Source organism: Actinia tenebrosa, unplaced genomic scaffold (genome assembly GCF_029948245.1).
Source record: "Actinia tenebrosa isolate PJP-AT-01 unplaced genomic scaffold, QUT_ActTen_1.0 PGA_scaffold7__59_contigs__length_16204524, whole genome shotgun sequence".
Classification (NCBI taxonomy): domain Eukaryota; kingdom Metazoa; phylum Cnidaria; class Anthozoa; order Actiniaria; family Actiniidae; genus Actinia; species Actinia tenebrosa.
Window position 1 is genome coordinate 8,013,320 of NW_028292584.1, and position 19,689 is coordinate 8,033,008.

The 19,689-nt window shown below is 39.0% G+C and overlaps 2 protein-coding genes across 12 annotated transcripts in view; one reads left to right on the forward strand and one right to left on the reverse strand.

Moving 5' to 3' along the window:
* The window catches only part of LOC116287439 (uncharacterized), an 83,565-nt gene extending 67,687 nt beyond the window's left edge, over positions 1-15,878 (forward strand). For 10 of the 11 annotated variants that reach the window (XM_089040376.1, XM_089040378.1, XM_089040380.1 and 7 more), the window contains 6 exons: positions 6,807-6,997; positions 8,016-8,136; positions 8,264-8,564; positions 10,985-11,036; positions 14,611-14,694; positions 15,425-15,878. In XM_089040376.1, coding sequence (XP_088896502.1) covers positions 6,807-6,997; positions 8,016-8,136; positions 8,264-8,564; positions 10,985-11,036; positions 14,611-14,645 — 700 coding nt within the window. In that variant the 3' untranslated portion in view covers positions 14,646-14,694; positions 15,425-15,878. Of the gene's footprint in view, positions 1-6,806; positions 6,998-8,015; positions 8,137-8,263; positions 8,565-10,984; positions 11,037-14,610; positions 14,695-15,424 lie in introns of those variants that run through there. The other variant, XM_089040386.1, reaches the window with a different exon arrangement.
* LOC116290176 (uncharacterized) lies at positions 800-5,380 on the reverse strand. The gene is made up of 3 exons (XM_031697168.2): positions 5,131-5,380; positions 4,461-4,837; positions 800-3,955 (listed from the first exon to the last, which is right to left on the reverse strand). Exons 1-3 carry the CDS (start codon positions 5,378-5,380, stop codon positions 800-802), a joined length of 3,783 nt encoding a protein of 1,260 aa, XP_031553028.2.
* Positions 15,879-19,689: the final 3,811 nt, after the last annotated feature.

The window sequence follows — 19,689 nt, forward strand, 5'->3', positions numbered from 1 at the left end:
AATGAAAAGACAGTTAAAATCCTAAAATTCCTAGTGGAAAATATACTTATATTGTATTGCGTAAATAAATGTCCAAAACACTGTATTAAATGTGTGTTGTGGTTTATTGTCTGCACCAAAAAGCTAATGAAAGTTTGCAAACGTTAATGAACTTACGCAAACATATTCATGATTGTCAAATTCAATGCTAAATTTCATAATGAAAGTTCCATCGCACTATTGAGACTCCGTTCGCCTTATTGTATGCCTGTTCGCTCTAATGACAATGCTTCTTCGCTCCAATGAATATTCCTTTGCGGTTAATGAACAGCAAAAGGTGTACTTCTAGTGAGTCTGGATCTACACCGTCCTCGAGCGTTTCCTCTTTCAGCCACTTATCTTCCTCCTCTTTCAGGAATTCAGGTCCCTTGATCCACCTCGATTTCTCTATGAATTCTTTCGCTGACATTCCTCTTGAACCTTCGTCTGCTGGGTTTGATGTTGTTTCGACGTAGCGCCATTGTGAGGTATCGGTGTGATCTTGAATTACTTGTGCCCGATTCGCTACGTAAGCATGAAATCTTCTGGATTCTTTGCTAATGTACCCGAGGACGACCTTGCTGTCTGTCCAATAATGATCTTCAATCTCTGCGTACTCAAGTTCTTCCTTTATGGCATCAGCAATCATCACGGATACGGTAGCTGCAGCTAGCTCCAGTCTCGGGATGCTCACAGACTTTCTTGGTGTTACTCGGGCCTTGCCCATGACAAAAGAATCGTGTACTTTACCATTTTCATCCTTTAGACGTAGGTACGAGCACTATCCGTATCCGTTCATCGAGGCATCGGACATATTATGAAGTTGAGATGAAGCAATGTTCCCAAATCCTTCTGGCTTGAAGCTCCTTGGTACGTCTAGGTGCTCGAATAGATGAAGCTCACTCCGCCATTTCTCCCATCTGCTTCTTGTGGCGTCGTCAACTGGTTCGTCCCAGTCACTAGTATAACAGATGTCTTGCAAGATTCTTTTCCCGACCATCACTACAGTCGCGATGAGACCCAAGGGATCGTAAACAGAGCTGATCGTGGAGAGGATCCCTCTCCGTGTACAGGGTTTGTCCTTCAGCTGAATTCGGAATTTAAAAACATCAGACTCGATGCACCAATGGACTCCTAATGCCCTCTCAATGGGCAACTTGTCTTGACCCAAAGCGAGGTTCTTTACGTTTTCAGCTCTATCTCCTTGCGGGATCGAATCAATGATGCGTTCCGTGTTACCGACGAACTTGGTCAGATTGAATCCGCCTCTTGCGCAGACCTCCTTAACGTTCTTCGCTAGTTCAATAGCTTCGTCTTCCGTGTGTGCGGATTTAAGAACGTCATCAACGTAGAAGTTCTTTCTTAGCGTGTTGGCAACTTCAGCACCGAACTCACACTCGTTGTCGTCTGCCGTGCGTCTAAGGGCATAATTAGCACAGGCAGGTGACGATCCCGCACCGAATAAGTGTACTGTCATACAGTACTCTTCTGGTTCTTTCTCCGTGTCTCCGTCGGGCCACCATAGGAATCTGAGGAAGCTTTGGTCTTCTCTTCTCACCTTCACTTGGAAGAACATCTTCTCGATATCCGTCATAAACGCGAATCTCTCTTGTCGGAATCTGGTCAAGACGCTAATTAACTTGCTGGTCAGATCCGGTCCTTGAAGGAGATTGTCGTTTAGAGATTGTCCTTCGTATCTAGCCGAACAATCAAACACGATACGCACCTTCGTTGGTTTTTGAGCATGGTACACACCATGGTGTGGCAGGTACCAGAATTTTCCATCTTTGGTTTCAAGATTAGTGTCGACTTTGCGAGCGTAGCCTTTAAAGATGATCTCGGACATAAAGTTGCAGTAATCCGTGTAGTACTTGTTATCTGACTTTAGTCGCTTCTTTAGACTCTCCAAACGCTTCTCTGCTTGTACGCGGTTGTTTGGTAGCTTAATGTTCCGATCCTTCAGCGGAAGAGGCATCTCGTAGTGCGAGTCTTCAAGATGAACAATCCCGTCTTCAACTGTTTGATAAAACTTCCTATCTTCGCGTGACATAGCAGTTCCTTTCTCTATTTCAGAGAAGTCCAACTCAAACATTCGTTCTACCGATTGTGGCGTTATCCGTTCCTTTACTGTCCTCTGTGCCACAACGTAACCTTTGGCGGTCGTAGATGCCATCTGCTTGTCCAGTAGAATTCTGTTACAGTGAAGACTGTTGCACTTCGAAGAATTGATAGGCCCGTTGATGTACCATCCCAGTAGTGAGCGTACAGCATATGGTTCGGGGTCCTTTCCGTAAACGACGTCTCTTGGTCGTAGCGTACTTGGACAGTTCAAACCAATTAAGAGTCCTACCTCCACTTCTTCCATGTAGGGTGGAATCTCCTTGCTCACTTCTCTTAGATGATCGATCTTGCCTACTACATCAGGTCTTGGTATTTCACTGCGGTCTGCTGGAATGACCTGCATAGTGAAAGTTCTAGGTAATTCTAAGCTTACGTCTTCATCCGTGAGGTTAGTCACAATTAATCCGTTAATCGCCTTCGATGACGCGGTTTCCGTTCCTTGTATTGTTGTCAGTAGAAGTTCAGTCTCGCTTCCTTCTATGCCCAGCTTCTGTGCCAGCTCTTCCTTTACAAACGTTCCACCGCTGGCATTGTCCAGCAGTGCATAGACATTTACTCTGTTTGATGGATTGTTCTCATGAGACAGCCATAGCGGTAGCACACTCAGGTTCACGGGTATATCTCCAGCTTCCGTGACGCTACAGACATCCGCACGTTTGTTACTAACTCGAGGGGTTTCTTTAGGTTGGCTCTTTTCGCTTTGGTTCTTTGTCTTACTTGTCCAGTCATCATCATGCATAGATGTTGGGTGCTTCTTGCTGCACGTTTTACATGACAGTCTATCTTTACAATTCTTTGCGACATGTTGGTTGCTAAAGCAACCATAACACAGTTTCTTTTCCTTCATAAAGTCACGTCGATCGCTAAGAGGTTTTTTCAAGAACTGTTCACAGTCTTTCAAATCATGATGCTTGTCGCAAAGGGCGCAAGAAACGTTCGGCTTGTACTTGTTTCTCTCCGTCAGATCCGTCGCAAAACTTGAACCCTTTACTCTCTTAGGTCTTCTTCCGAACGTCGTGCGAGTGGGTTTGTCTTTGTCTTCAAGAGACAGCTTGGTTACACCTTCCTCTGAGAACACTGGGTCAGTGGCTAACTCTGCTTGCTCGCGCACAAATTGAGTAAATTCTTCTAAGTCGGCCATTCTTCCCTTCATACTTCTAGTTTTACTGTTCCTTTCGGCCCACTTGCTGCGCAGATGACGCGGTAGCTTTTCCCACAATTGGCGTAGTACTTGCGCAGTGTTGAGATCGTCCGTGTGCGACATTCCCTTCATGGCCGATTTCGCTTGTTCTAGGGCAAGCGCAAAATCTTGAAGGGCGAGGCCTTCGTTCGGCTTGATCTGCGGCCAGGATGACAGACTGTTAATGTGCGCGCTAGCAATTTTGAAGGGATCACCAAATTGTCGCTGTAAGAGATTCTTAGCTTCATCGTACGCATGGTCGGTTTTCCTCTGCAGGCAACCGCTTATTACTTCCTTGGCCCTTCCGGTAGTGTATTGACCAAGGAAGTAAAGTCTTTCAACAGAGTCTTCCACCTTTGACTCAATTAATGATTCAAAGGCGGTTAAGAACGATGGAAATTCCATTGCGTCGCCGGAAAACGTGGGAGGCTTGTGCGTTGGCAGCATGCTCCTTGCCTGCTGGGTGGCGATAGTTTCGGACAATTCTGCTTCTTTCCTTTGTATGTCAACTATTTCTTGATATGTGTTGTTCGGTATATACGGTGGATATGCGCTTGGTGTCATACTTGCTCCCATTATATCAAAGGGACGATGCTGTAAGGGCTGACCAAAGTTGTCAAACCCTTGACCTCCTACCTAACACTGGAGGGATACCTTGAAGAGACGTTTGATATGCTATACCTTGTGCAGGGCTAGTGTGGAGGGGCGGTCTGTACGCAAATGATGAGCTTGCGCGGCTTCCATGTAACGTTCCCTAGCCCACCCCTAACTGTAAGCCCGTGGAGCTCATAGAAGCAGGTAAACTTGACACTACGGTGGTACTTGGAGACACACTCCCAACTGTTGCCTGGCTTATCCCTACTGGTACACTCTTGGGGGTTTATGGTGCACGTGGACTTGACATTATGTTTGAACCTGAGGACACGCCCTTAACTGTTGTCTGGCTTACCCCTAATGGCACATTCTTGGGGGTTATGGGTGCAGGTGAGCTTGAAACTACGGCTGTGCTTGAGGTACCACTAACCATTCCCTGGCTCGCCTAGGGCTCCGTACTGGTAGGGGTTGTATGACTGTGTGGCGGGTTATGTGCAACGCTGGTGTGAACAGGAAGACCCAGACTCTCTGTAGGCTTAGTGCTTGCCGAAGCTTCATGGTTGAGGGGATCACTGTCACCACTAGTTGGTATCACACTTATTGAGAGGCGCGGCAACCCACGCGCTAAAGTAGGGGTTGAGAACATATCATCTTCGTTTGCTTGCTCATAGATTCGTTCTTCCTTCTTCGCTTGAGCTAAGCCCTTTTTTAACTCTAGTTCTTCCGAAGCCATCTTAAGCGCTTGGGTTTCCTTCAAAAACGCCGCTTCGACCTCTAATGCTGCGATCTTAGCGCGTGTTTCGATTAACCTTGATTTCGAAGACATTGATGAGGAAACGGAATGCTTAGAACGCCCAGATTTTTTCGAGGAATGACGAGACCCCCTTGAAGTAGTGGAATTAATTTCAAATAACACACCTTTAGCTTTTGACATGTATTCACATACTGTTTGTTTAAACTTAAAGATAGCTCCATCGTGAGTGTCAAACTACGTAACAGCATCCTCGACCTCTTCGTCGTTTTCCAAGGAATTCAGATAATTGTCATGAGCATCTCGTAATTTAGAAATCAAACCGTTCAAAACTTCTGCTCGCCTGACACAGACTCAAAATTATTAAAGTCATGAAGCAGTGGTCTAATTTTATTCATCTGCCTTGTCACTTGTCGTAAAGCCGATGTTCTATTCTCCTTCAAGTTCTCTAATTCATATTGTTTACCTTTTTTCTTCGAAGTTTTCCTTCTCGCACCAACTCCAAGCTCTTCAGCATTCCTTTCCAAACCCTTTCCTTCCGCATCCAGTGAACCTTGAACCTTTTCTGGATCGTGGCTGTTTTGTTTAGTCGCAGAGGCCGTTGTTGGAGTTCCCTTCGGTGGAGATTCCGTCGCCGAGTTGACATTTGACTCCACAAAATGTGCCGTAGAATATTCCTTTTCAACGTTAATAAATCCCTTTCTTTCGCCTTCCATGTCCGTAATTTTGTCCTTGTATTCCTTGTAAATCCTTGCGAATCCTTGTTGTCCAGTCCCGTTGCAATAAAACAAAAATATCCTTGAGAATTATTCCAATTTTGCCGTCGATTGTCGTTCTAAGAAATGTCTTGCTGAGATTTTTTACACGCTGAGTTTGCTGGCTTGAGTTTTTACCGTAACTGGCCACGGCGGTATACAAATAAACTTTAGTTATAACTAGAGGCTGAGTACAACTCATTCGAAGTAATTTACTTTCTAAAGAAGCTTTATAAACATAAAAGGGGGACTATGAAACCTATAAAAATACCCCGAAAGGTAAAAACTCAGTGGCCTCGTGGCCGCCGTGCCAGAGAATAGCCTGATAGCAACACTCGGGGGGTTGGGAGAATTCTCGAATTCTCGAATTCTCCCAACCTCCCCTCGTGTTGCTATCAGGCTATGTAAACACGGAAAAAGTTTTCTATTGCTTAAGCACAATGATTTCATAATGAAATGGAAGTTGTATTCTTTATTCTATTCTTTCTTTAAAAAAAAAAAGGTCGGCCAATTACAAATAAATGTATACAAGCAATTTTGAAAATAGGTTGAAAATGCAAGTTGAGAGCCTGCAAAGCAGGCGATCTTGTAGGTTTGGGGAAAAAGCGGGGTTTTAGGGGAACTCTGTAAATTTGGAACGAGCGAGAATTGAAACCGAGCAAAAAAGAAAGCGAAGGGGAAGAAACGTAGTTGAAACAGGAACCCCAAAACTCCGATTCTTCCTTAAACCCATCACAAGAACGCCTGCTCTGCAGGCTAGCGAGTTGACCGTCATTATTTTGGTCCAAAACAGGCACTTTTCACTACTAGTGGTCTATCACTAATAGACCACTAGTAGCTCAGCCAATCAGAACGCTAGGTTTAGACAAAAAGGACAAAAAAGAGTTTTCCATGGAAGCTGTGGATCAAAATATGTATGAAATCACAGCTTAATATGTAACTCGTTAATTGTTCCATTTACAAACTTTGCAAATCAGATCCGACTAAAGAAAATATACAATCGATTTATCTAGATACTGGATAAACTTTAAAGTTTTCCTTTAAATTCATTGACTTTGAGTATTTAACAGAAAGCGGCAACGGCTATTCCAAGTCTTGGCATATCTGCTGACCTAATATCACAGTCTGATCCAGTGATTTTGTAATTTCTGTAGTACTGAAGGCAATTCTTTGAAAGCAATACCATGTAACTATCTACTATTTAGGGAGCGCAATCGTTCATTGAGCTCTAAGCTTCCCTATTAGATGAACTACGGTTTCAAATTTAAGCTTTAAAGTTCAAACCTAAAAGCATTTTTCGTGTGATGCTAATTTTTCAATGCACAAGTTAGTTAATTTGTTCTGAAAATGTCGCGCTTTATGTCATAACAGTTTTATTTTTTTCAAGGTTTTGGGTCTGGGTGTATGAAACTCCTATAGAAAAGATACGTCAGTTGTCTCGGTACTTGTTCACCCCTCCTCAAGATGTCTGTTTTGGAGTATACAAAGAAAACACCGCTCATAGTGCCGAGTCTCTGACGACGACACTGATTTGTGCTCCTAATCATGATCAGAAGGAGGTTTCTAAACTTCTAAAAGGTCAAATACCAGATATTACACCCATTTTCAAAATTACCCGACATAGACGGCTTCAGACGTCTGGAGTTTAGGCTTCCGTCAATCAAAGTTGCGGAGTTAAAAGAAATTACCGCTGAACCAATCAGAGGCCATTGTTCCCACGCTTGAAATGAGCAACCATTCAACGTACGTTAATAGAGATATTAAAAAAATTAAGAAAGTATATTTGAGTTTGTTTTCATGCCTAATTTTCAAGGTTATCCATTTGTTGAGAGTCTAATCCCAATCAGAAAGACCTGTTGATACTTACTGAATTCTTCTTAATTATCAGTATTCGAGCGTAGCCACGATTACATAGCAACTTGAAATGGCTGTCGAGTTGAGCGGAATTTCTTTGAACTCGATCCTTCCGGCAACTTTGACTGACGGAACCCAAAACTCCTGATCCAGACGAATATGGAGCTGTCTAGGAAGCGTAATTTTGAAAATGGGTGTATTAGCATCTTGTGTGCTTAAAGGCTTCTATATGGATCATGGTTTTATAACGTTTGAAATTATGCGATGCGCCTTTTTTATTGCTCCGGCCTTGTACTATGGTACTAAAACAATAATAATAGGGTTCACGCTTATTAGTTTCCAACTATAACGAAAAGAACAATATCATGTGCTCACAATAAACGGCTGCTTTGAAAAGAAAACAAATGAAAAATTTGTTAAAAAGTATTTAAAATATTTAAACAAAGGATTTTAATATAGCGCTAATCCACTAATTGTCCTAAGCGCTTTACGATAAGTAATAAGTAACTTGGCATGTGAACCTTTTCCTTCAGCTAATTTTCCACATCGATATAGTTTCTTGTGAATAATTCCTGGATGGGGCTGATTAGCAAATCACTGTTTCCCCTGATTTTATATAATTTAGCAATATTTAGTTGTTTTAATTTTTGCAAGAGTTTATTGTGTGCAGTCTAGTATAAGTTAGACAACCTCTTTGATTCTTTTTTTTTTTTTTTTTTTTTTTTTTTTTTTTTTTTTTTAGATGAAGGCTATACCCGACTGGCTTTTTCTACTGGTGATAAGCCGATGAGGCCAAATGACAAAGCTTACCCTTGGTTAAAAGGAAGCTACCAAAAAGGAACAACAGAAGAATTTTTTCTGCGGTAAGGAAAACCCTAACACTATTTTTTCGTTTTTGATCCAGTATCCTCTCCCAATCCACAGTCTTTATCCAGTTTCGTTTAAAGTGTACTCTTTTACGTCAAATCTTAAACCTTACTCTTCTTAAAGGTTTATCGCCAATCAGTTATGCAGAAAGGAACTTCCTCTTCAAAAGAGCAGCGAAAATGACAGCGAAAATGACAGCGAAAATGACAGCGAAAATGACAGCGAAAATGACAGCGAAAATGACAGCGAAAATGACAGCGAAAATGACAGCGAAAATGACAGCGAAAATGACAGCGAAAATGACAGCACATTGATTATAAAATTCTTGGCAAGCGAGAATGATGCCACAGATTGTTTGTGCACATTCTTTGTTCCCCTAGCTAAACTTTTTGAAAGAGATAGTCCGGGGGAAACTTTTTCCAGGGTAAGAAAATTATTAATCATATTAATAATTTTTTGTTTGTTTGTTTGTTTTTGTTTTATTGTTTTGTTTGTTCGTTTGGTTGAATGGTTATTTGCCTTTATAGACCAAATTCAAAACTCTCACCGAAGTGAGGCCACCCGGCTAGTTCAGTTGGTAAGAGCGTTGGTATGTTGTGCGGAAGGTCGTGGTTCAAGCCTCGGCCGGACCAACACTCAGAGTGTTGAAATAACTGAGGAGAAGGTGCTGCCTTTGTAATTACATCTGCAAATGGTTAGACCTTCAAGTCTTCTCGGACAAGGACTTAAAACCATAGGCCCTGTCTCCCAACCCTTCCTAACCTACAGTAAAAATGGGGGACAAAAGAACCTGTTGAATTAATCGTATAAGAGTATTGGATTGTCTCCCGGTTCAACAGCTTATCCCAATCTGGAGGCATTAAATACTAACTTACTAACAAATCACTCATGATTGTAAGCTGCTACTATATCACCTAAATACGCAGCCCGTGAAGTCCTCCACTGATCATGATTGTGAAGCGCATTGAGACCATGTAAGATGCGCTATGTAAGAACCCCGTTATTATTATTATTATTATTATTATTATTATTATTATTATGAGTATTATGATTATTATGATTATTATGATTATTATGATTATTATGATTATTATGATTATGATGATTATGATGATGATGATGATGATTATTATTATTATTATTAATATTATCATTATTAATATTATTATTATATAAGTTGTGAACAAAGGGATCTGGCGTGACTCAAAGCAATCTGGCGTGATTGAAAAGTAACGAATCACGCCAGATTCCTTTGTTCACATCTTAAGCCTCACATCGGTGAGAGTTTCGAATTTGGTCTATATTCTTTGATTTCTGATTTTGATCTAAGTGGCCCTTGTCAAATGAAGTGCGGTAAAATAGCACTTTGAATCCAATAACTTTTTTCGTGCTTCAAAACACATAATCCTAAATGGATTTTGGAAAACTAAGTTTATTTTACTTTACAAAATCGTATACTACTATCGCAAAATATTTGCTGTGCCTGAGCTAATTTGCAGGTATCGTAGCGCGTTAATTATGGTTCTTCAATAAAATCGTGAAGATTACTCTGCGGTTTTTGAGCGCGCGCACATCGTGGGCTCAAACGCCCAGAGTTCAAAAGTAGCAGTCACCGCTTAAGGAGGCTCTGGGTAGTTTTGGTTTGGCACACCTAGCCGCATTAAAACGGCTACAACTTCGTCTTGAATGGCTCGATCTGCAAGCGCTTGTCACACAATGTCAGAAAAGGATTAAAGGTTTCAAAAATGATAAATTGGTTTAAAGCGGCCGTTTCATTATGACGTAATGATGACATCATAGAAATCGTTTACCGCTTATTCTCTCGAAAACTAGACCTAAACTTTCAAAGCGACTTGCACCAGTCGATAGTATTCATCAAGGCACCCAACATATTGCAATATGAAAAAAATGTATGAGAGCGTTTTCCAAATATTACGCCATGAATATTTTCATGGACTTTTACTATCATTTCCATGCATGTTGATTATTCACGCTTGACTTCCGTGTTATTCCTTATCGTGTGCTGTTAGTTGTGAGCGTACTGATTTTTATTTGACTGCCTTAAAACCCTTCAATGCATATGAAATTAAAGGAAAATATTTGTAAAAGATACATCTTTTAGTGACTTCATTTAGAAAAAAATCGTTCGACGACTTTTTGAATGCCGCTTCCATCGATATTTTCTATCGCTTTTGACAACAAATGGGGTCATTTAGCTTCATATCAAAAAATCCATAACGTTAGAAAGAAAGTCACAATTTGATTCATACTCAATAAGGACAGTGTCTATATCCGTACCTATATTCTAGCTACTAAAAATATTGAATCCAATAAACTAAAGTCCCGATTTTGAGGGTATAAAGTTGACATGCTGGAAATAATAGTAAAAGTCCATGAAAATATTCATGGCGTAATATTTGGAAAACGCTCTCATACATTTTTTTCATATTGCAATATGTTGGGTGCCTTGATGAATACTATCGACTGGTGCAAGTCGCTTTGAAAGTTTAGGTCTAGTTTTCGAGAAAATAAGCGGTAAACGATTTCTATGATGTCATCATTACGTCATAATGAAAAGTCCGCTTTAAATTAATTTATCATTTTTTAAATCTTTAATTCTTTCCTGACATTGTGTGACAAGCGCTTGCAGATCGAGCCATTCAAGACGAAGTTGTAGCCGTTTCAATGCTGCTAGGTGTGCCAGACGAAAACTATCCAGAGCCTCCTTAAGGAACACGGAGGAAATAAGCATGTTGAGAACAAGCATATACCATAACTTATTTAAATCAGTTTTTGAAGCTAGTGATCAATTTCTTTCAAATTACTATTATGCTTTAATCATAGCGTCAAGGATATCTACCATCGCGACCGAACGATGCTCGTCCAGGGCCATCAGGTACGCTAATTGCAAGGGTACGAAAAGGAGATAGAAAGCTGTAGGTCAATAATGATAAAGTAATTTTACTTGGCCCGTGAAACAAAATTGGTATAATCAGTGACTAACAGCCCAAGTAAAACAAAAAAAAGCAATTGAAGTAGTCTCTGCTACTGCGTATTACACTAACAGTTCTTTCACGGTCGAAGGAAAATCTCTCTTTTTTAAAAAAAATGACTTTGTCTACTACAAGAAATACTGAATACCTCAACCTTGACCTCCGTGTTCTTAAATAATATAATACTAAGAAATATTTGAAAGAAAACGTCAAATTTGAAAGCACGATGTACAGGTGGTTTGCGCATCCGCTGCTAATGCAACGCTTATCACCAATGAGACCCCGGGTTCGAGACATGTCGGGCTTGGGGTTATATGTGAGTAGAGTTGTTTGTTGGTTCTCTCCAGAAGTTCATATCTTAGTAGATAGTTATGAACTTCTGCTTCTCTCATGTGCTTCGAAGGCTTTTCACTGAGTTCTCCACTTTTCGTCCCTCAGCAAAAATCCCATCAATAAAATTAACCGTTTTTAGTGGAATATTTATTATTTTACCACAATTGTAAATTTTCTCGCGCGCTGATTGGTTAAAAAACGTCGTAAATAAGAGGCCATACCAACAAATGGCGTCATGCTAGATTTCGTGCAGTCTATTTCCTAGAGTTTTGTAGTAAAAAACAAATTTACGATGGTTTAGCGTGGTATGTCCTCTTATTTACCATGATATGACGCCAAACGTTGGTCAAAATTAGTTATGGGCCCACTCGGCTTACGCCTCGTGAGTCCATAACATTTTGACCAACTTTTGACGTCATATCGTGGTAAATAAGAGGACATACCACGCTAAACCATCGTAAATTTGTTAAACAACTAATTTATTATGACATAATTAAAGACAAATTGTTTCCTTCCGTGATTCAAACTTATCTATTTCCAAAAAAAAAAAAAAAAAAAAAAAAATCAAAGTGTTTTTTACGGGTGCCATTACATTGGACTTTGCAGGTTCCGTGACATACTGTCCTTGATCTTTTTCTTCTTCTTGCAATTGGCATTCCTGTTCTGCATACGATACGATATTTCAGAAACTTTGATTTCTTTTTCTCTTGATATTCGTTTGTACGACCTCCCAGCATTACTTCGATGACCTAGAACAAAATAAATAGCTTTAGTTCTGGGCATAAACAATGTTCATGTAATTGTAGAAAATGGCATTTACCAGGTTGTTTTTCGCACATAAGCTGCTCAACCCATTCCATCTCGTACAGTCTCGTAGCTAATGTAGCCCGAAGGGAATGGTACGTAATGGCTCTGTAACCAGAAATACCTCGAAGTTCATTCAGTTGTTTCACAGTTGAACACAACTCGTTATGACCTATTAGAACTAAGCTGTGCCAGCAACTGCCTTTAGGTGCTTCGAGAGAGTTAGATAAAATGCTTTACCGTCTTTTCCACTAGAATCAAGTAGGAAAACCATTAATATAGTGTATCAACGAACAATACTTATCAGTTTAGTAATTATTTTTTACTCAAATTCATGAACCTCACAATACAGCGTTTTTTGTTCACTTTGTTTTCATACGCTAGCTCTGGCCCAAGCAATTCTTCGAAATTCAAATCGACCTCGAATAAGCCGTGTTTTTGACTTTGAAATTTTGAAGGAGTTATAAATATCTCCGATTCATCTTCCGATTCCATACTGTAAATGAATATCAAAGATTACAGGTTCAAAGCGAATATGCAGGTCGATCGCATTGAACTGTATTCAAAAAAACCCTGTCAAAAGATATCAAACAAAGAAGCCAAATTATCATTCGGAAATAAGCCTTTTCATAGTTTAAGAATCGATTCCACTGTGCATGCGATTTTATCCCGAATTTCTCACCTTCTTTTGTTTAATTAAGAACATGATGGCGTCATTGACCTCTACTACCAGACTCGAGCTCCCTTGCACACTTTCTTTTGTTTAGTTAATTAGCACCAATTGTCTTACTATTCTCATGAGGGGATACAAATTTAAATAAGAAAGAAAGATCGCGAAGCATTATAGAAGTGGGAGTCAAATGACACCATCATGCAAACGTCCTATTGCATTCTAGGTTTAGTCACATCAGAAGTTCACCCATAGAGTAATTTGCATAAAGCTGTGAAATACATTTTAGCGTATTTAGTACTAAATTACGCTCTAACTCCTCTGTTTTCTATTGTTTGAGTCTGGCTATTACCATCTAATAAGTAACTTTTGTTTCACGGGTTAATGAAAACCACTCTAGTATTATTCTTTTATCTGCAATTGCTGAACCACATACGGCATAACTATTAAATAATTCCCAATAGAAAATGCACGGATGAATTTTTCTAATTACTGAAATACAAAGAGAAGCATGTAAACATTCCAAAACCGATGGGGAAGAAAAGAAAATGGGTATGGTGGTCTATAAACAACCTAAAAATCGTGTGCTCGGTCTTGAATTTGAATGGAAGACCGAGCACTTGTTTTTTAGCCTATATATAATGACTTCGCCTTAGACTAATAATTGTTAAAACTATCCTATTGCAATATCATAATGATGCGAAAAAATTGGTTATTTCATAAATTTTATCGAACACCGGCTAATTCGCAGATTTAATTTGAATTTAGCTGGTTAGGTTTTGCGAATGGAGGAAAACCGGAAAACCTGGAGAAAAACCTCTAGGAATCAAACCCACACCCCACCAATCAAGGGAGAGACCTAACAAACTCTACTCACATTTGTTGCTGAGTACAGGAATCTAACCCGAGACTGACCCAGAGGTGAGAGGCGATCGAGACAAAGTGTAAAACCGCTCTATTCTGAGAAACGCTCATTAGTTCTTCTAAAGAGACCAATTGCAAGGAAAAATGCAGTGTCGTTTCATTTTAGGACTTAAGTACAAACCAAATAACCGGTCATCGAAGATCTTCGTCCAGTCGTGGGGCTGGAATAGTCGGATGACCGTACTTTCCCCTTTATCTTTGAATGGCCTTAGAATATCCTATCGCTTCGGCTCCAACAATCATTTTTGAAAGAGCTGTAATTATCAGATAAAAGAAAGAAAAAAGAAACAAAAGAGATTCTTCTGGGAACATAAAGCAGCAGTGGTACTGAAATGAGCTTGGTGGAACTCTGACATTGCGTTGCATAATATTAGGTTCTTCAAACTATTATATTAAAAGGTTTCTAATTATATCTCAGCTCCTGTGTTAAAATATCTTAGTTCTCGTGCCTGTCTTCGTCCTCGTCCTCGTCCTCGTCCTCGTCCTCGTCCTCGTCCTCGTAACAAGGGTTCTGTTGTTGTCATAGCAACGTCTTACATCATTTGATCTTTGGTTTATGGCCTTTGGCTGTCCTGGTTTAATTTGTTGTCATATTATAGTCATTTAACATTTTTCAGTTCATAATTGCGAGTGTATGTGAAGGCTCAAAACACTATCCAGCCTCCTTTATATGATATAGAATGATATAACGCGCATATACATATGAAATATGCACGTTATAGACATTAAAGTTATTTCTTTTATAGCCCCTCCTCTAGATGAGAATATCAGCTATGTTTGAGTTTAAATGGCTTCAAGGGAAAAGCAAGAAATTACTCGGGCTTTCTGTGGTAAGTCTCAGATTCAGCTGATTACACAGATATTTAGTTGCTGGAAAAGATAAAGCCACGGTACACGACATCGATGTTAATAGCGATGTTATACTCTTTTTGGAGCTCATAATCACGTCAGAAACTGTTCTGCCTTCCCTTATTTGAAAGGACTTTTGCTTTTATTAATGTTATTATATATTCCAGTTATTTTTATTTTTATTCTATTTTTTCTCGAACATGCTTTCGATTTCAAGATACGAAGCATTTACAAATTTGTTTGCCATTCAGCAGGGCCTTCCACAAGGGAACTTGGGCTGAATTGATTTGTTATAAAAGTGATATATCAGCACTTGATCATGACCGTTCTATTTAAAGGGCCAAATGTCCGATTTCTATCAGATGTGTTTTATTAGTGAACGGAGCACAGTGCTGACGCCATCCGCGCGCGCGAGGTTCTGCTAGATCCTGCGACCTTCTTTCTTTTTGCATAAGCAAATTCAATACCGAAATGAAATTAGTAACTATTTAATAAAACGAATAAAATAACTTTGTCCGTGCTCCGTTCAGTAATCAGGCACTTAGAAAGCGCCTTGCGCACTCAAGTAGTGTGAGAAGCACTCGCCTAAGGCTCGTTCTTCTCCTTACACTTCTTTCGTGCTTACGTCACTCCCTGCATGCTTTATTACTGAACCAAGCACGGAAAAAAGCTGTTTTATTTGTTAATTTTTATTTTTATTTTTTCCTTTAGATCCAGATCTTTGGCAGAGATTAGCCGATGAATTCAACATACCAAGGGATTATCGTATGATTATTCTGATTAGATGAACAATTATCTCGCGTTCTATGTTTGGTTCAAATAGAATAGATACATATAAAAAAGTCAACTCTTGTAATATCATGACCAGATAAATAGTTGAAGTCCTGCTTTTAGATCGTTATGCAACAAACAGTAGTCTAGAAAAAAATCTAAATTTGCCAAGAAACGGTTGGAGAACATGCCGATTACCTTTAAAAATAGAATCAAAAATAATAATGCGAAAACACTACTCACACGGGCACGAGGATATTGTAAAAGAATAGGAAGATCAGTATTAATAGGAATTCACAATGTATTTACTCCGTTTTTTACTCGCCTTGATTGTTGTTTTTGAAACTATATAGACTACATTTGTAATAATAATTATGAATATACTGTTTCTATATTTTTCTTGCAAATTTTTTTGTCTTTGAATTGGGTTCCCTGTGTAATATTTTCAGCGATACCTGCATGATATGTCATTCGGTTCGTCACGCTCCTTCCTCCTCATTTCATTGAACATAATAGCTCCTCAAAGTTCCTTTATCATCCAATTCCAAGTTCTAAACCATGGTTTACAGTTTGTGTCATCTTCTTTAATGGGTCTTCTTTTACAGAGCGACAAGGTTAGTCAGTAAGGTTGTTTTGAATCACGTTTTCATAAATTTGTGTCGAAGATTTGAGATTTAATATAAACATTGATTGCCGTTTGTAGCTTTGCCTTTTGATGCTTTAAAACATTCCTCAACTTTGGGTTATATTTACCTTCAGATGTACTTTAAATTATAGATGGGACTAAAGGGATGAAACATAGATGGGACTAGAGGGATGAAACATAGATGGGACTAAAAGAATAAAACATAGATGGGACTAGAGGGATGAAACATAGATGGGACTAAAGGAATAAAACATAGATGGGACTAGAGGGATGAAACATAGATGGGACTAAAGGAATAAAACATAGATGGGACTAGAGGGATGAAACATAGATGGGACTAAAGGAATAAAACATAGATGGGACTAGAGGGATGAAACATAGATGGGACTAAAGGAATAAAACATAGATGGGACTAGAGGGATGAAACATAGACGGGACTAAAGGAATAAAACATAGATGGGACTAGAGGGATGAAACATAGATGGGACTAAAAGAATAAAACATAGATGGGACTAAAGGAATAAAACATAGATGGGACTAGAGGGATGAAACAGACGGGACTAAAGGAATAAAACATAGATGGGACTAGAGGGATGAAACATAGATGGGACTAAAGGAATAAAACATAGATGGGACTAGAGGAATGAAACATCTATGGGACTAAAGGGATGAAACATAGACGGGACTAAAGGAATAAAACATAGATGGGACTATAGGAATAAAACATAGATGGGACTATAGGAATAAAACATAGATGGGACTAAAGGAATAAAACATAGATGGGACTATAGGAATAAAACATCTATGTGACTAAAGGGATAAAACATCTGTGGGACTAAAGGAATAAAACATAGATGGGACTATAGGAATAAAACATCTATGTGACTAAAGGGATAAAACATCTGTGGGACTAAAGGAATAAAACATAGATGGGACTATAGGAATAAAACATCTATGTGACTAAAGGGATAAAACATCTGTGGGACTAAAGGAATAAAACATAGATGGGACTATAGGAATAAAACATCTATGTGACTAAAGGGATAAAACATAGACGGGACTAAAGGGATAAAACATCAAAGGGACTAAAGGAATAAAACATCAATGGGACTAAAGGAATAAAACAACATAGACGTGACTAAAGGGATGAAACATCTGTGGGACTAGAGGAATAAAACATCTATGGGACTAAAGGAATAAAACAACATAGACGTGACTAAAGGGATGAAACATAGATGGGACTAGAGGAATAAAACAACATAGACGTGACTAAAGGAATAAAACATAGATGGGACTAAAGGAATAAAACATAGATGGGACTAAAGGGATGAAACAACATAGACGTGACTAAAGGGATGAAACATCTGTGGGACTAGAGGGATAAAACATAGATGGGACTAAGGGGATGAAACATCTGTGGGACTAAAGGAATAAAACAACATAGACGTGACTAAAGGGATGAAACATAGATGGGACTAGAGGAATAAAACAACATAGACGTGACTAAAGGAATAAAACATAGATGGGACTAAAGGAATAAAACATAGATGGGACTAAAGGGATGAAACAACATAGACGTGACTAAAGGGATGAAACATCTGTGGGACTAGAGGGATAAAACATAGATGGGACTAAGGGGATGAAACATCTGTGGGACTAAAGGAATAAAACATAGATGGGACTATAGGAATAAAACATCTATGTGACTAAAGGGATAAAACATCTGTGGGACTAAAGGAATAAAACATAGACGGGACTAAAGGAATAAAACATCAAAGGGACTAAAGGAATAAAACATCAATGGGACTAAAGGAATAAAACATAGATGGGACTAAAGGGATAAAACATAGATGGGACTAAAGGAAGAAAACATAGATGGGACTAAAAGAAATTTGTGGATCACTCTCTCACGCGGCGTGACAGAAAAATCTGACTCAAAAATCTGACATCAAGTGATATTTCTTAATGCTTTTATGTGTACTGCTTCATCGACAGTATATTTGGACATCAAACTACGGCTTGGCTTATTCGACGTAAAGCATGGATATTTTTCGTTAAGAAAAAGTGCGTCAACATTTTGAAATAAAAGGGTTCAGTAACTCGATATAAGGGAGCGGTACTCGAAGTATTTGTGGCATGAAGCCCGTTGATAGTAGATAAAACAGCTCAAAAAATCTGAAACCGCTGTTTATTTTCTTTGAGGTGAGTGTTTCGATCCCCAAAAACAACGAATCTCAAGAAATATCGTGTGAGTAAAGCTTGGTGTGGGTTTTATGGTAAATCAAAGCGTTTCTTCGAATATAGAGCACTTTGTGTTCAACATGATGTGACGCCCCCCGGAAAAAATCTGACCCTAGATCCGAAAACCTGACTCCAAAATCTGACTCTAAAACCTGACACCAACTTCACTCTGGTTTTTCTTGAATTCAGTTACAAATTTGATTGTAACTTAGGTTTTCACTTGGAGCGAGAATGTTTTTGAAAGCGTAATTCGCAGCCGTTTCTTGAGCAATTTTTAGACCGACACGGGGTGAAATCGTTTTTTTCAAAAAAATCCGGATTTTTTACGTAGATCGAAAAACCGACCCCAGTACGTTCATAAACTCATCAAATAGTGTCTACAGACCAAAAATGAAGGACTTTTATTTTTTTGATTGTGGCCACAAATTTTCGATTTTGCTCGATATTTCTGGACAGTCGCTCTTAATAATTAAACGACAGCTTTTTAACATTCACATAAAAAATTAAGGCCCAATAAAGTAACATCCCATTTCTGAGCTTATAAACATAAAAGATAAGGGGAGTTATAACTTAAGATCTAGCAAAGGTTTATTACTTGCCCCATATAAACGCAAGACCAGGAAAACAATGGGGCGGCATATGTCCCTCCAGAAAACCTGAATAATTATGGTAAGTTTGGTGTTAAGTATGCAGCTGTCACAAGCTGGAATGATTTACCACATAATATAAAAACCAGTTCAACGCATAAAGTCTTTAAAAATAAGCTTAAAAATCATCTGTTGCTTTAGAATTTTGATTCTATTTAGGTTTTGCTTCAATGTAACTTTATTTCCTACCTTAATTTAGTTCAAACTTCACTTTATTTTATATATTGAACAATAGTAAATCGGACTTTAACCTAGTTTTAATTAGTTTAATTATAATTCCGGATACTAAGGAATGTTCTTCCTCTATGTCAAGTGAAATCTGCAAACAAGTAGTTAATTAATTTCCTGGGATTACATGAGTAATGTTAGCATAAGCCACGTTTTACGGAACAAGTGCGCCTTGTGCGTATTGCGCGTGGATTATTGTAATACATGAGGAATGCAGACTCAAGCATAAATAGAGCTTTTTAAGTCAATTTAGTCAGTATAGCAAGAGAACTTGGAAGAGCGTCGAACCACAGAGTCAAGACAAAGAACTCGCGTCGTTAGAAGACAGAGAGCTGTAATCTCGTTCTCGTTTTGTACTGATTTGTGATGTACTAAGCTGAGTTGTGAATAAACTCTTTTGCCAACACACTTGCAATCTGTTTAGTGATTTGAGCGCCTTGCCG

Bases quoted from the DNA above. Each gene is read 5' to 3' on its own strand.
- LOC116290176 (XM_031697168.2), bottom strand. From the start codon at position 5,380: ATGGAAGGCGAAAGAAAGGGATTTATTAACGTTGAAAAGGAATATTCT. The intron at 4,838-5,130 runs GTAAACAATATG...ACATGTCAAAAG, and splicing joins GAAAACTTCGAAGAAAAAAG to CTAAAGGTGTGTTATTTGAA. The intron at 3,956-4,460 runs GCAAGCACTAAG...CTCCAGTGTTAG, and splicing joins CCCTCAACCATGAAGCTTCG to GTAGGAGGTCAAGGGTTTGA.